Source organism: Doryrhamphus excisus, chromosome 22 (assembly GCF_030265055.1).
Source record: "Doryrhamphus excisus isolate RoL2022-K1 chromosome 22, RoL_Dexc_1.0, whole genome shotgun sequence".
NCBI lineage: Eukaryota > Metazoa > Chordata > Actinopteri > Syngnathiformes > Syngnathidae > Doryrhamphus > Doryrhamphus excisus.
In genome coordinates, this window is record NC_080487.1 from 5,829,833 (window position 1) to 5,847,132 (window position 17,300).

The 17,300-nt window shown below is 42.7% G+C and overlaps 1 protein-coding gene across 1 annotated transcript in view; it reads left to right on the top strand.

Moving 5' to 3' along the window:
• The window catches only part of dnah9 (dynein, axonemal, heavy chain 9), a 176,516-nt gene that overhangs the window by 90,661 nt on the left and 68,555 nt on the right, over positions 1-17,300 (top strand). Inside the window, exons 45-53 of the mRNA XM_058060982.1 lie at positions 257-359; positions 455-694; positions 9,023-9,184; positions 9,947-10,143; positions 11,907-12,069; positions 12,311-12,434; positions 15,263-15,405; positions 16,561-16,719; positions 16,807-17,040. Coding sequence (XP_057916965.1) covers positions 257-359; positions 455-694; positions 9,023-9,184; positions 9,947-10,143; positions 11,907-12,069; positions 12,311-12,434; positions 15,263-15,405; positions 16,561-16,719; positions 16,807-17,040 — 1,525 coding nt within the window. The remainder of the gene's footprint in view (positions 1-256; positions 360-454; positions 695-9,022; positions 9,185-9,946; positions 10,144-11,906; positions 12,070-12,310; positions 12,435-15,262; positions 15,406-16,560; positions 16,720-16,806; positions 17,041-17,300) is intronic.

Consider the following 17,300-nt stretch of genomic DNA (forward strand, 5'->3'; position numbering starts at 1 on the left):
TTTATAACGGATACAATCCGATTTATGTATATACCGGATATAAATCCGATATATGCGTAAAACGGACATTTTCCGGTATACGCATATAACGGATTTCGCAATGTCAAATGTCAGAACCCTGTTTTATGATTCCCCTTGAAAAGGATGCTTTGCGGATCAATTTGAACCAGGTTCTACACCGAGATGCAACATCCTCAGTGACGCCTGATGTGTGTGTGATGTGTGAAGGTGCATGAACTGTTCTGTCTACTTCCAGGTATGACCGAAATAAGCTCCTTTTGAAGGAAATACAAAATATTCAGTACGTGTCCTGTATGAACCCAACAGCTGGCAGCTTCACCATCAATCCAAGGCTGCAGGTACTCTGACCGTACCATGTTTACCAATTATGATTGCATTGGGAACACTGTAACAAGTTTCCTTGTTTATATTGTGTTTCTCTCTTTCTCTGCAGCGCCATTTCTCCGTCATTGCCCTGTCTTTCCCCGGAGCTGAGGCCCTCACAACCATCTACACTGCAATCCTGTGGCAACACCTCCAAAATGATGGCTTTACCGCCACAGTACGAAAGAACACCTCAGCTCTGGTGCAGCTCGCCGTGGCTATGCATCTGCGTGTCGCCTCCACTTTCCTCCCCACCGCAGTCAAGTTTCACTACATCTTCAACCTGCGAGACCTCTCCAATATCTTCCAGGTGACGCAAAGAAAAGAACGAATTCTTTTATTCACTGTGCTAGATGTCAAAGGTCAGTTTTCCACGGGAATATTATCCTGCTCTCTGAGAGAAACCAAGCCTCTGTCACTAATTTCTCATTTAAATGATTATCGATTGAGCAGCTCAGCCTTAAAGCCAGAAATAAGTCTGAAATATAAAATGGATTTGCACTTGCAAAGGGTATTAGTGATGAGTTAATATACTTGAAGGATATAATATCAGGGCATGGGAGCAGAACAAGAGAGACGCTTTTTAGAGGCAAAATTTAAGTCCAAATAGCCCACGCTTTCGTGGAGGTCAGGCTCCTTGATTTATGATCATAAATCCTCCTGGGAATTTACCAAGATAGTGCTTAAGTCTTTTTATACCGCTTTCTATTTATTTCCCGACCTCCCCCATGAAGTCATTCGGTAAGGTGCATATGGCCAACATTAATTGCTACTACAGTAAACCTCGGATATATCGGATTCAATTGTTCCCACTGGTTTTGTTCGATATAAGCGAAATCCGTTATATGCGGAAAATGTCCGTTTTACGCATATATCGGATTTATATCCGGTATATGCGTAAATCGGATTTTATCCGTTATAAAAAGGCACTTCCTTGACTATGTTTCCAATGTACCTGGACGCGCAGGCAACGCTGCAAACGCTGCAAATGACGTCGTATAGCGGCCTGTCACGATTCGGCGAATCGGAGCGCCACGATGCGGCCATCCGATATACGTATGCGAGGGAAATTTAATGGAAATGCATTGGAACGGGACTGGAGATTTTGTCCGAAATAGGCGAAATCCATTATAAAAAAATCCGATATATGCAATGAATTTTTATTGGAAATGCATTACAGAAAAATTGGTTCTTTTTTATCTGTCCGTTGTGAGCGAATTTCCGATATATCCGAGTCCGATATATCCGAGGTTTACTGTACTATTACTGGTGAGAGGTTTTGATTGGGTGGACCGAAGCAGAGCCTGACCAAAAATCTTGTCTTTCAGTCAATTGTTCATGTGGAGGCGCCATAAGAGAAAAATACAAAGTACAACGCAATAAAGATAGAAATACAATGTTTTGTCAATGGCTTTGGGCATACTCGATGCCAGTGTTCCCAGGAGGCTAGTGGGAATGTTGATCCAGGTGATGAAGATGGCTTCACGGTGGGGCTTCCACCCATGGCGGTCCAAAAGAGTCCTTAGTCAGTCGTTACCACACATACAAGGGCCTTCAGTCATGAGGGATGACACCCCCCCCCCCCAACATTCCCACATTTGCAACCGCCGTTTGACGCCCCTGCACAACCAAAAGCTCTCTTGTTCTATTAAAAGAACATGACGCCGCCCCTCCACCGTGCCTACACTGGCTTTACTTAAAACAGATCAAATTATGCAATTTTTTGACTGGTCTTCAAAATGTAATCAGGAATGTTTTTATGCAATAAGAATCAATACTGGAGTTAAACAGGAAAGGGATGCAGCTCTCGCAGTAGTAAGGTGTCAGTAGTGTGAAGTGCAGTCCGGTACTTTCTACTGCAGCCGCCATGCTTCAAAGCATGACAGATTGCCAGATTGCTTCCGGGATGCTTCCATACTTTGCCCTGCAGCAGAGATAAGCAGACATCTGTGGACAGGAAACAAATAAACAGAATGCAAGACTACTAATGATATTTAGGGATGTCCAGTGATTAAAATATTTCATTGTGATTAATTGTATTTTGTCCATAGTTAACCTGTAATTAATTGCAATTCATCACAAACGTTTTTGATGAGGAGGAATGTAAACTTGTGATAAACGACTGGATATGTGTATCGATGCACGGGTGAAGATGCAATACAAAAATGTTAAAATGTTATTTTTTTTACTATTATCAGAAACAAGAAACGGTTTGGAAAATTAGGTTGGGGAAAACAGCCATCCATTTTCACATGGGTGGGGGCATGCTGGATCCTGTTGGAGGAACCATTATAATAATAATAAAGGAACAAAGTCATATTATTCTGAAAAAAAATGACATTTAACACAAAAACTAAACAATGGGGGGGTGGAGTTCATATGAATAATAGGCCTTTCCACTTGTCACAAAGCTGAATTATTAAATATAGAAGTTATTTTCAAAGTGCCCCCCCCCATTGGATTTTGGATGTGCACCGTCCAACTGAACACCAAATAAACCCACAGAAGGCAAACTGTGATTATTTTTCCTCACTTTCACTCCCTCCATGCGTCCAGTCATGGTCATATCACCTCGTACTTTGGTATGTGACAAAAAAATTAAAATTAAAATTAAAATTAAAATTAAAATTAAAATTAAAATTAAAATTAAAATTAAAATTAAAATTAAAATTAAAATTAAAATTAAAATTAAAATTAAAATTAAAATTAAAAATATTTTACAAATATTTTTAAAAATATTTTACAAATATTTTTAAAAATATGAAAAATAATACTTAAATTATATTAGGAAAGCAGGAAGTGAACAAATGTAACAGTTACTGATTGTAAAAGTACCAGATGGAGGGGTAGGATTTAATAAGCTTTGCTTCTTCCTACTCCTTTTGGACATGTGGAACTGTGAACTGATTATGGGATGCATTCAATTGTAATTGGATGCAAATGATGTTCAAATGAAATTAAACCATTACCATTACCATTACCACTCTGAGAGAAAATAAAGACAGGCAGCAAAGGACGGCCAAAACTTGTTTGGAGTTCTTCTGTCGTACTTTTTCAGCCTCTGGCCTCTAATGCCTCTGGACAACCAGGCAGAAGCTGGCAGCTTCTTAGCTCTAATTTCCACCTCCGTAGTTGCTTTGTTGCTAAGCTAGGGAAATATCTGAGATGACACTACAAAAAGCGCCTTTGCTTTCTTCAAGTGTTGCCCTAAATACTTGAAACGCAGTTTGTAGTTTGGTGTTTCAAATATTTACTTCGCCTTGAATAATTGCATGTCTAAATGTCTTTATGCTCATCTATTAGCCCCATCACACCCACCCTCAGTGCTTTTTGCATAATTATTCATTGCAACACGATAAGAACATTACGCCCTGTGGATGTTCAGTGTGACGTACTGTTAGTGAGGTACAGTAGCCAAATTCCACTAATAGGACCAAGCCAATCCGACTTGGAAGATTGTCAGAATGGTGTTTGTGCTCTGTCATGACCATCAGGCATATCCGCGGGCTTGTCTCCTGCACGTCAGCCCAAACGAGCTCCTCAATGCTCAGGAGGGTGAAAGAGGTGGTGGAGTGAAAGCAGAAGACAGACGTAGGAAACGGAGAGCTTTGAAGCCGAACTGTACTGACTGCACGAGATGTCTTTATGATGATTTGTGGAGAGGCAAGTGGGTGCGCTTGTTAGTGGGGAGGAAGCATTGTTGGGGGGGCTCGGAGCAGCTGTCAGGCTACAAGGAAAGTGTGCTCACAGGAGAGCAGACATGCCTCCTTGGAATTGAAAGCGGCGTTGAGGAATCTAAGGATGGAGAGAATGTGATATGTCCGAAAATATTTCAGATTGGGAGTGCTTGGTTGGTTGCTTAATTACTGCAACAGACACATTTGTACTATGGGGTGTGAATATCAGATGCACATCTCCATGCACTGCCAGCGATACAATACTTTAACGATACATGGAATTTACTGCGATACGATTCACCCTCTTCACGATATGATACGATGCAATGTGATAATCATTGAGTTTAAATCAATGCAATCTGTTGTGATATGGCACAATTTCTTGCGATATGATGCAATTCAACATGATGCAAATAAGCAAAGGGGAAAACTGGAATTCAGTATGGTCCTACAAAAAGGATTTCGCTTTATTCCTTCTAGGCCTCTAGGGGTCTCAAACTCAATTTACTTGGTGGCCACTGGAGCTAGGGTCTGGGTGAGACTGGGCCGCATCAGGTTTTCCAAAAAAAAACAAAAAAAAACGCATTTATTAAAAACAAAAAAAAATTACCAATTTTGCTTTGGTTCCAATTTTCTACAATAAAAGCTCTGATAAAACATTCCACTGTTCTCAAATATCTTACTTTTTATTTTTCTACACAAAATAAGATGAAAAATAAATAAACAGCATCAATCAGCAATAAATAAATAAATAAATATAATAATAATAAAGCGGCAAATAATAAAAACTTAAGAAACCACATATAGTTGGTGGGTAGACAAATTATTTTTTTCAGATTAAAATGAACAAAGCATTATTAGAGCCCTGTAGACATGACAAAACACGACTATAGTCACATTTATACTCTTTATTTACAACATATTGCGCAACTGAAGGGTCTTGAGACACATGCTAACTCGCAAACTAGAGAGTTAGCAACCTAAACGGTAGCCATCAAGTTATTTCCTTTAAACTTAAATAGCCAAAAACTTACCACTTCCACACGGATAGGGAGGATAACTATTAACAGTTATTTAACCTTTAACATGAACATTAATCAAATGTAATAATTTTTTCTGGGTACATGATACCATACAGCATCCATATCAAACTTGCGCAGGCCGCACTAACATTAAACTTTCATATCAAGACAGGGGCCTCAAAGTAGTGTCCTGCGGCCACATTTGGCCCGCGGGCCGCATGTTTGAGACCCCTGCATGTTTGCAGTGCTGCCGTTGTACGGCTTCTTCTATAATACGGCTATACCTAACCTATAGTACGGCCCAAATTGTCCATAGGTATGAATGTGAGTGTGAATGGTTGTTTGTCTATATGTGCCCTGTGATTGGCTGGCCACCAGTCCAGGGTGTACCCCGCCTCTCGCCCGAAGACAGCTGGGATAGGCTCCAGCATAGAGAAGGTGAGGTTGTGTTTAATGTAGATTGGGCAAAGTGCAGAGCGTGAGAGCTTCTCTCAGTATTTTTTAGTCGAGATTAAAAAAAAGAGATTACTGGTAGTTTTGATAAATTAATTACACATCATAATTCATTTTTCCATTTCTTAATTCCTTGAAAGCAGTAATTCTTATCACTAACACTCAAAATAACTCACTTTTGGTGTAAAACGTAATCATTTATCTCACTTAATGGCTCATTTAATGCATTTAATTAAGTTTGCTCGGAAAAGCCAGAAAATACACTGGAAACATAAACTCAAACTAAATGATGTGCTTTCTTTGACCGCAATTTTTCATTTCTCATAAGAACAAGAACTTTTCCATCTGCTATTATTCAATAGAGTTACATTTCCAGTCCATGCATACAAATGCTGTACATACACTGGTGTGAAAAAAGTTGCCCCCTTCTGATGTTTTGCATGTTAGTCACACATGAGGTCGTGCCACAGCATCTCAATAGGATTCAGCTCTGGATTTTCATCATGGGAAACAAAACAAACCTTCCAAAATGTTCAGCTTTTGTCTGGTCAGACCGCAGAGTATTTTCCCAAAGGTCTTGGGGATCATCAAGATGTTTTTTGGTAAAATGGAGACCAGCCTTAATGATCTTTTTGTTCAGTTTTGGTCTTGGAACTCGGCCATGTTGGACGGTTTTGCACAGTATCTTTCTTATAGTGGACTCTTGAACACTGTTGTGGGGTCTTTTGTGACCCCCTTGGTTGAGTCGTCGCTGTGCTCTTTTGGTCATTTTGGGTTGTTTGGCCACTCCTGGGCAGGTTCTCTCACTTTGGTTGGCTGGAGTCCCAAAAACTTTAGAAATGGCTTATCATCTTTTCCACTTGAACTCATTAAATGGCGGGGCTTCACACAGGGTAGGTTTAGACTCACACAAGTACGTGTCTTTCATTCATTTTCTACCGCTTTTCCTCACCAGGGTCGCAGGGGGTGCTGGAGCCTATCCCAGCTGTCTTCGCACCCTGGACTGGTGGCCGGCCAATCACAGGGCACATATAGACAAACAACCATTCACACTCACATTCATACCTATGGACAATTTGGAGTCACCTAGCATGTTTTTGGAAAGTGGGAGGAAACCGGAGTACCCTGGCACCTTGCTGGAGCCTATCCCAGCTATAAATAATGATTCATAATCATAAATAATAATAAATTAATTAATTAATTCAGTTATTCATTTTCTTCCGCTTATCCTCACAAGGGTCGCGGGGGTTGCTGGAGCCTATCCCAGCTATAAATGGCCAGCACAGAGATGGCCGAGGGTGGAATTGAACCCCGGTCTCCTAGCTGTGAGGTCTGCGCGCTCACCACTAGACCGCAGTGCCGCCCTATATCTACAATATTGAGTTACATAATTATTTCATGTTAAGCTGAATAATTGTGAAGTAGCATATAGCCTGGTTGGGGTTTTTGTGACAGCGATACTGAGTCAACATAGAGAGATTTGTTTTTGCTGTGACGCACGTGTAAAGTGTGGAATTTAGCTATTCCCACCATTACTCAGTGAAATGAAGTAGAAAAAAGCCACATTAAAAGTCAAAGTATTCGGTGATTCATACAGTACTCGAGGAAAATGTTCACATCTCGAGTAGCGGCAATAATTTCAGCTCTTGCATGAATGTTCAGCACACACATCTCGACACACACCTCCCCATCTGCCCCATTACACAATGGATTTAGCAGCCAATTGTCACATTCGGTGGGCGCAAATTTGAAGGCAGATTATATTCGCGTGGCTCGGCCCTCCCTGGAGATGATTGCCCGCGATTGGAACAGTTATGGCCGCTGGAGACACTGAAGATCTGTTTCCCTCTGTTTCAGTCTCCGGGTGGCCATGCCTGGGTGCCCTCATATGTCTTCTACCCAGGAAGGCAGGAAGTGAACAAATGTAACAGTAACAGATTGTAAAAGTAACAGAAGGGGGGCAGGATTAAATAAGATTGGTTTCTTGCAGGACTATGAATTGATTATGGGATGCATTCAATTGTATCCTGATGCATGTTCAAATCAAAATCATAATCAACTTTATTTGTATAGCACTTTTCCTGCAAAGACATGCAACACAAAGTGCTTTACAGAATTAAAAACAATTACCAACAAAACAAACAAAAAAAAACATATAACATAATAAAATAACAAAACAAACAAACAAAAAAAAACAATTACCACAATTAAAAGGAAAAACAAATACTAAGAAAGCCCCTCCCACCTTCCATACTAGACACACACACACACACACACACAATCACACACAGTAGGAAGACATGGCATGGCACTGAGGATCAAGGACACTGGGAGGAGCCGCAGGCCGTGCCATCGGGGGACCAACACCTGGGTCCCCCGACTCCGACAAACGGGCGGACCCCCACATTAAAAGGGAGGAACCCCCAGCCGACCGGGTTGAAGGGACCCAAGGACGGCACCCCCTCAGCAGCCCCGACACAGCCCCCAGTGTGGAGGACCCCCCCTGAGGAAATACTGGAGTTAAAAGCTAAAGACTAAAAGCATAAAATAGGACTAAAAAGATAAACATAAGAGAAAAAACATAAGAAAGTTTAAAAATATTAGTTAAAAGCCTGATTAAAAAGGTGTGTCATTAATCTTTTTTTTAAAATATCAACAGTCTGCAGTCCTGAGGCTCTCGGGCAGGCTGTTCCACAGGTGGGGGCCATAGTGGCTAAATGGTGCCTCACCGTGGGTTTTTGTTCTGGGTTTTGGTATTGTTAAAAGGCCAGTGCCGGAGGACCGCAGGGTCCTAAATACAAATATTTGTATTTAATTTCATACACTTTGTATTCATTTTAATACATACAATTAGTGTATACAATGAATGTTTTCATCTTTTTTAATGATTTAATTTCTTTCCACAAAAAGTATTGTTAAAAATAATTATTGTATTCATTTTATTGCTTTATTTCTGAATTCATTCATTCATTTTCTACCACTTTTTCTTCACAAGGGTCGCGGGGGTGCTGGAGCCTATCCCAGCTGTCTTCAGGCGAGAGGCGGGGTACACCCTGGACTGGTGGCCAGCCAATCACAGGGCACATATAGACAAACAACCATTCACACTCACATTCATACCTATGGACAATTTGGAGTGGCCAATTAACCTAGCATGTTTTTGGAATGTGGGAGGAAACCGGAGTACCCGGAGAAAACCCACGCATGCACGGGGAGAACATGCAAACTCCACACAGAGATGGCCGAGGGTTGAATTGAACCCTGGTTTTCTAGCTCTGAGTTCTGCGCGCTAACCACTAGACCGCCGTGCCGCCCCATATCCATAGTTGTGATACTCAAAATATTCAGTTTGACATCTGCCAACATGATCAAGAAGTGTCATTATTCAGTGCTCCATAAAAATGTTTATGATGATGATGATACTTAAATGGACCAAATCTGCCTTTGGATTGGAACACTAATCTTTCCCCACAACCCCCTTCCCAGGGTATTCTTTTTAGCACGGCTGAGTGTCTGAAAACCCCGTCGGACCTCCTGAAAATCTTCATGCACGAGTCTAACCGCGTCTACAGAGACAAGCTTGTTGAGGAGCATGACTTCCAGATCTTTGATAAGCTACAGGCGGACATGGTGAAAAAATACTTTGAGGTGAGTTTTTGCTAAGTTTCAAGGAGGAAAACACCGCACGAGCTGATCCGTGCCTTTGGACCTTGACATCGGTCAGGAACACCATAAAGAACAAGAAGCGAGTCGTGAAAATGATGCTCAGGGAGTGGGTGAGGGGGGTGATGTCGAGTGTGGAAGGGATTGTGGAGAATATTAAACAGGGCGGTATGGGGGGAATCTGGCTGTCAGGGCGGTGTACTGTCAAGCCCAGCAAATTGGAAAAACATTTGAATGGTTTTCTGTCCTCTTCTCACCCCGCAACACTCTATTGGTCCATCTCTTGTACACAATTCATACCACAATAGGGAACCTGACAGGAAGTGTGTCCACACAAAGAGGGGGTTTACAACCTCTGTAAATTGATGACAAAAAAAAAAAAAAAAAAAACACGCACCGCATTTTCAGACTCTTTTTACAAGCACACAAGACAATGTTTAGTGCACTGCAAGGACGCTGATATAATAATATGGAAATGGAGGCTGCAATGGAGAAAAAAAATGTCGATGTTGAATTGGAAAGCATTGCACCCAAAGTAGTAGTAGTATGGAAAACCAAACCAAATCTCTACAGTAAAATATTCAGGTGCCTGATAGTTGCTGGAGTGAAACTGAACTAGGTCACCCTCTGCGCCGCTGCGATATTCAGCTGTGCCCCTGTCCACACTGTTTAAGCTTAACAGTAATGTTATGCTGACAAGGGTCCTGTGTGTATGTGTATGTGTGTGTTTTTTTGTCCCTCCCTCAGGACATGGAGGAGAGTCTGGAACAGACCCGGAAGATGAACCTGTACTGCCACTTTGCCCACGGCCTGGGGGAAGCCAGGTACATGGCTGTGGAGTCCTGGAGCAGCCTCAATAAAATCCTGCTGGAAGTACTGGACAGCCACAATGAGGTCAACGCCATGCTCAATCTGGTGCTGTTTGAAGACGCCATGGCTCACATGTGAGTGGACAATCTCAAACTCCAGGGACAACGTAGTAGAGCAAAAAGTCGAGATAAAAGTGTTTCTTTCATCTGTCATAAAATGTGCACAAAGTAGCTTTCCTTTCAGTGCAATTGAAGCTTTATTATTGTAATTAGAATTAAAATATAAAATGTAAAATATACACAATTGCAACAAAACTATGTCAAAAACCCTTCATTATCATCCGTTGTCTCTGGTCAAAGTCAAAGGTAAATGCGGCTAAAACTATAGCTATGCTATAATTATAGGTTTCGGTTTTGGGCTGATACCTGGCCTTGATACCAGACAAACCATGTGATGATCTCATTATCACATACTACAGTATTAATTGTCCATGTACCCTAGAAACCGCCCATACGGGAAAAGGCCGAAATGATACTGTGTCAAAGCCCAGGGCAGTGATACTGATAAAATATAGAGTTTAACCATGTCCAGTATCAGCCCCCGTAGCTGTGCTCTGGTATCGTGCCCGTGAAACAACCAATCAGAGAACAGCACACGAGTGCTTAGTGCCTAGTGCTTCTCCAGTCACCAAAAAACCCAAACTTGATTAATGGAACTTTAATTGTCAGACATTGATAAGATAAGACTGTTGATAAAATATTATTGTTGAAATATTTTTGCAATTATTGTGTTTACACTGTTTAGATATAATATATGTAATAAACTGAACATTTTCTGGAAACAAAATGGTATTTTGATTAAATAGTACGTGGTAATAAGCTCATGATTAAATAGTATGTGATAATAAGATCATCACATGGTTTGTCTGGTATCAGGCCAGGTATCATGCCCCCAAGTGTCAGTATCAGCCCGAGACCGAAGGTCGAGCAAAACCATTTATTTTTGAAAAAGACAAATCACTTTACTTGTTAAGGATCTAGTATAATATTTTGAAAAAAAAACACAACATCTAATTTGATGTTTTCCAGCCCAAACCAAAGCTGTGCTTATATATGTGAACGAATGACTGATGGTGAGCGCGCAGACCTCACAGCTAGGAGACCAGGGTTCGATTCCACCCTCGGCCATCTCTGTGTGGAGTTTGCATGTTCTCCACACAGAACATGCGTGGGTTTTCTCCGGGTACTCCGGTTTCCTCCCACCTTCCAAAAACATGCTAGGTTAATTAGCGACTCCAAATTGTCCATAGGTATGAATGTGAGTGTGAATGGTTGTTTGTCTATATGTGCCCTGTGATTGGCTGGCCACCAGTCCAGGGTGTACCCGGCCTCACGCCCGAATACAGCTGGGATAGGCTCCAGCACCCCCCGCCACCCTCGTGAGGGAGCCCCGCCATTTAATGAGTTCAAGTGGAAAAGATGATATAGCCATTTCTAAAGCTTTTGGGACTCCAGCCAACCAAAGTGAGAGAACCTGCCCAGGAGTGGCCGAATGTGAGTGTGAATGGTTGTTTGTCTATATGTGCCCTGTGATTGGCTGGCCACCAGTCCAGGGTGTACCCCGCCTCTCGCCCGAAGACAGCTGGGATAGGCTCCAGCACCCCCGCGAACCTTGAGAGGAAAAGCGGTAGAAAATGAATGAACGAATGACTGATGGTGACGGAGGGAGCAAAGGTGTGTATAAGCCAAGAGATAATGCAATGCCCCATTGTTGCTTTTGCACTTTGCTATTTGCTTCATGAGTCCGGTCGCCTGTACAGCATGCCTCCTCCCCCTTAGCGTTTATCATCCACTTCTAACCCATCCCTGACTGTGACTGTCTCCACCTCTGCATGCAGCTGCCGTATAAATCGAATCCTGGAGTCTCCGCGGGGTAACGCACTGTTGGTTGGAGTAGGCGGCAGTGGCAAGCAGAGTCTGACCCGACTGGCTGCCTTCATCTCCAATCTGGAGGTTTTCCAGATCACCTTAAGGAAGGCGTACGGCATTGCTGACCTCAAAGTAAGCACACAATCGTACAACACAGGAAGTCACGTTGGAAGTCATTGCGAGTTTCTACACTTAAGTGTGTTTATGTGTTCCTATCTTTTCAAACAGGGGACATACTCTTTTCAGTATAGAAACACTGTGCTTGTTATTCACGTGGCGTCCTTGCCGTGACAACCTAACAATGTTTCGCCCCGTTGCTGCAAAATCTCATTATGTGTGTCACTCACCCACTCCGTGTCTTTCTCTCACCCAGAGTGACCTGGCTTCGCTCTACATCAAAGCTGGCGTGAAGAATATTGGCACCGTGTTCCTAATGACTGATGCCCAAGTGGCAGACGAGAGGTTCCTCGTTCTGGTCAATGATCTGTTGGCATCAGGTAACAGCAGGCTTCACTAATTACTGTCTGTCAGGTTTGGGAGGAGAGAAAAGCTTTATCGTTGCCACGGCCAACAGATAGCTGGGCTGCCTTTTTATCCACGCCATCCATACACTGTCCATACATTGTCCCCACACTGTCCATACATTGTCCATACGTTGTCCATACGTTGTCCATACGTTGTCCATACGTTGTCCATACGTTGTCCATACACTGTCCATACACTGTCCATACACTGTCCATATCTTGTCCATTCGTTGTCCATACACTGTCCATACACTGTCTATACACTGTCCATACATTGTCTATACATTGTCCATACACTGTCCCCACACTGTCCATACATTGTCCATACACTGTCCATCCATTGTCCCCACACTGTCCCCACATTGTCCCCACACCACCCACACTGTCCCTACACTGTTCATACATTGTCCCCAGACTGTCCATACACTGTCCATACATTGTCTATACACTGTCCCCACACTGTCCCCACAATGTCCATACACTGTCCATACATTGTCCCTACATTGTCCATACACTGTTCATACATTGTCCCCAGACTGTCCATACACTGTCCATACATTGTCCCTACATTGTCCATACACTGTCCATACATTGTCACCAGGCTGTCTCCACACTGTCCCTACACTCTCCATACATTGTCCCCACATTGTCCATACACTGTTCATACATTGTCCCTACATTGTCCATACACTGTTCATACATTGTCCCCAGACTGTCCCCACATTGTCCCTACACTGTCCATACATTGTCCATTCACTGTCCCCACACTGTCCATACACTGTCCATACACTGTCCCCACACTGTCCCCACAATGTCCATACACTGTCCATACACTGTCCATACATTGTCCCCACACTGTCCATACATTGTCCCCACACTGTCCATACATTGTCCCTACACTGACCCCACACTGTCCATACATTGTCCATACATTGTCCATACACTGTCCATACACTGTCCCCACACTGTCCATACACTGTCCATACATTGTCCCCACACTGTCCATACATTGCCCCCACACTGTCCCCACATTGTCCCTACACTGTCCATACACATTGTCCATAGGACAATATGTACGTTGTCCATACAAATGGTGTATGCAAACCAGAATAAGGCATTCATGGGAAGAAAGCACAGATTTTCCAATATTTATCCATTAATATCGACTACCTCATTCTTCTTTACTGTTTTCTGATAACAATGTGCATGTCGCTGTGTAGCTCTGAGAGGTGGCAGGGGTTGGGGGGCCGGAACCCACAACCCCTGACCAATTACAACACAGTTGGCATGGTAGGGGAAGGAGGCTGCAGAATAAGAGGCGAGAAACAGATTTGTCCCGTACACAACCTTGAGATTTATAGAGTATTTTATTAAAAGAAAGCGACTATAGTGCCCCACTGGGATCCAATATCATTTTAAAAGCCCCTGAAATGAGCATGAGGGGGCCCCTTTTAAAGTGGGAGGTTGTGGTTTCATTGCCGTTGTGTGTTGTGCGTTCCATTTTCCGCATGATGTCATTTTGCGTACCGGTGCACCTTAATACATTTGATTATCTATGAAAAGGTCATTTATTTTGGTAGAGTATGGTGAAACTCTTATATGGTTTACATTCATTAAATATATTTTTCAATAATTTGATTGATTATTGATTTCAACTAAAAAAACCCAAATTCAGTTCTAGTTCTGGTCCCCAAAGATCAGAAATGTTTTCACGGCCCCTTGATTTGAAATACTAGATAAAGTGATAATGCAGTATATATTTATGTATCAGTACTGTACAGACTGAACTAGAACACAAACCAGGAAAATGCAATAAAACGAGAGCATACCAACACATTCAAGAGTGAAATAGCATGTTGAGTACTATAAATTTGTACATGTTGGCTGGTCTGCCACCTGAAACACCAGCACTGCGGTGCATGAAAAGGTTTCCCCCCAGCTGCTTGGAGCGTGGGCCAGAATACAGTGCACCTTTCTTGGCCTTTCTTAGCTCTTTACGCCATCGTTATTGTTCTTTTTAGAAAAAAAACATCACCAATGTCTGCTGTTGTACAGTGATACTGATAAAATATAGAGTTTAACCATGTCCAGTATCAGCCCCCGTAGCTGTCCACTCAGAGCGCGCTGCTCTGGTATCGTGCCCGTGAAACAACCAATCAGAGAACAGCGCACGAGTGCTAAGTGCCTAGTGCTTCTCCAGTCACCAAAAAACCCAAACTTGATTAATGGAACAGACATTGATAAGATAAGACTGTTGATAAAATATTATTGTTGAAATATTTTTGCAATTATTGTGTTTACACTGTTTAGATATAATACATGTAATAAACTGACAATTTTCTGGAAACAAAATGGTCTTTTGATTAAATAGTACGTGATAATAAGCTCATGATTAAATAGTATGTGATAATAAGATCATCACATGGTTTGTCTGGTATCAGGCCCAGTATCATGCCCCCGCGTGCCAATATCAGCATGATACTGACACTTGGGGGCATGATACCTGGCCATGTGATAACCTATAATTACAACATTGCACATGCAAGCCACACAACTAAAAATGATTTACAGTCGACTTATGAGAAGCAGCTGCATATATCAGCATCTGCCCTACCTTTGACTATTGATTAAAAACATTTAAAAGAGATGAGCTCCTGTAATTTCAAGTCCTTCTGGAGCTCATTTAACAAACTGAAACGCTCTGTTACCAAACTTGGTGCGGCAAAAATACGTTTTTTGAACACAAATATCAAAGATATTCAATCACAATCAATGTTGATCCCATTCTGTTGTCATTCAAGGGGAGATTCCGGACCTGTTCCCAGACGATGAGGTGGAGAACATCATCGGCAGCATGAGGCCAGAGGTGCGCAGCTCAGGATTGATGGATACAAGAGAAAACTGCTGGAAGTTCTTCATCGACCGCATTCGCAGACAGCTCAAGGTGAACTCATCAGATACACTACACGCACATGTATCGTGCAAAAGAGCTGTGTGTTCCGTTCCTGTGAATTTCACAACTAATGATCCAGAGAAAGTTGTTCTACGTGGCTCTCCTCAGGGGGGGAGGGAGAAAGTTTGCCGTTAATTTGCTTCTCAGAAGCGCACCTCGGTTTGATCCTCATCTCCTCCTAATGGAGCCGCAGTGTGCTGCTTCTCACCTCACACCTCGTTTGTGATGCCAGGATACAAAACATTGTCATAGTTAAACATCTGGCTTTATGATGAAGCTCTCCCCAGACAATTTCCTCTTAATGACCTTCCGGGATGCTTTGGGAGGCGATGGACTGTCATAAATCACGGATATGAGTGGAATCAGGCGCAGTTCAGCTGTAGATAATTCCTCAAACGTTTAACTGTTTTGTTCCTCCTTGGTATTCAGGGATTCTAGGGGGTGTTAAATATCCTGACATTATTACCATATATAGGTCCATTACCATCCCTGTCCAGGTCTCTGCCTCTCCCAGCTCTGTGGAATGAATAAATAAAGACTACGGAGGTGGACGAATATGTATCTGCTTGACATTGGAATCCACAGTGATAATTATGTGGTCTCATTAGTCAGACTTCCTCCTTTCTACCTTGAGATGCGCCTTCCTGTATCATTCATTCATTTTCAATGCTGCTTGTCCTCACTAGGGTTGGTATGCTGGAGCCTATCCCAGTTGACTTTGAACCAGAGGCGGGGTAGACCATGTACTGGTCAGCAGGCAATCACAGGGCACATACTGTACAGACGACCAACCATTCACACATATGGACAATTTAGTCTCTAATTAACCTAGCGCTTCTTGAATGGTGCGACGTGCCCCCCTTGGGGCCCTGCCATTGGGGTACCTCATTACAAAGTCCAGTTTCAGCTCACTGTCTGTGGGCTGCCGTCATGGAGCAGCTGCTAAGAATGAAGTCCAAGAGAGGGGTTCATTAACCTAACCCTTACCCATTGAATGAGCTAAGAAAATTTCACTCCGACAATTTGATATGTGGAATAAAGTTTAGCTCAGAGAGAATTTGTACCTCTTAACACAAACCAGAGTCAAAGGTAAAGACTAAACTCCCCGAATTTAACCTCACTCTTTTTTTTATGAATGAATGGTAGGTGGCTCTTTGTTTCTCACCGGTTGGTAGCAAGCTGAGGGTTCGTAGCAGGAAATTCCCAGCTGTGGTGAACACAGCCATCGTCTGGTTCCACGAATGGCCGCGGGAGGCGTTGGAGTCCGTCAGCCTCAGGTTTCTGCAGGAAGTGGACAATATTGAAGTAAGAGATGCTCCTATTGGAATATACAGGAACTGTTTGCATTGCGATGAAACTTTACGCTGTCCCATACGTTTGTGATTCCTGCAGCCCGAAGTGAAGGAGTCTGTGAGTAAATTCATGGCGTACGTCCACATGAGTGTCAATCAGACGTCGAAGGAATGCCTGGCCGTCGAGCGGCGCTACAACTACACCACACCCAAGTCTTTCTTGGAACAGATAAAACTGTATCGAAGTCTGCTGGGCCAGAAAAGTAAAGACCTCAGCAAGAAGATAGAGCGGCTGGAGAATGGCCTGCAGAAGCTCAGCTGCACATCTGCTCAGGTACTATCTTCATACTTTTGTGGATTTTCTGCTTTGACTGTTGTCTTTACCTGTGTAATGTTGTTATCATTCATTTAATTTCAATGACAAAAGGTCAGCAGGCAAACCGACTAGTACTCATGAAGCATGGATTAAAAGCCAGAAAGCGAGGGAACAACAGGTACATGCACGTAGCAGAAGACAAGCAGCTGACAAGGATTTGTGGAAGCTTGAGGGACAATCTTGCAGAGCTGTGAGCAGGGCTTAAGTAGTCCAAGGGG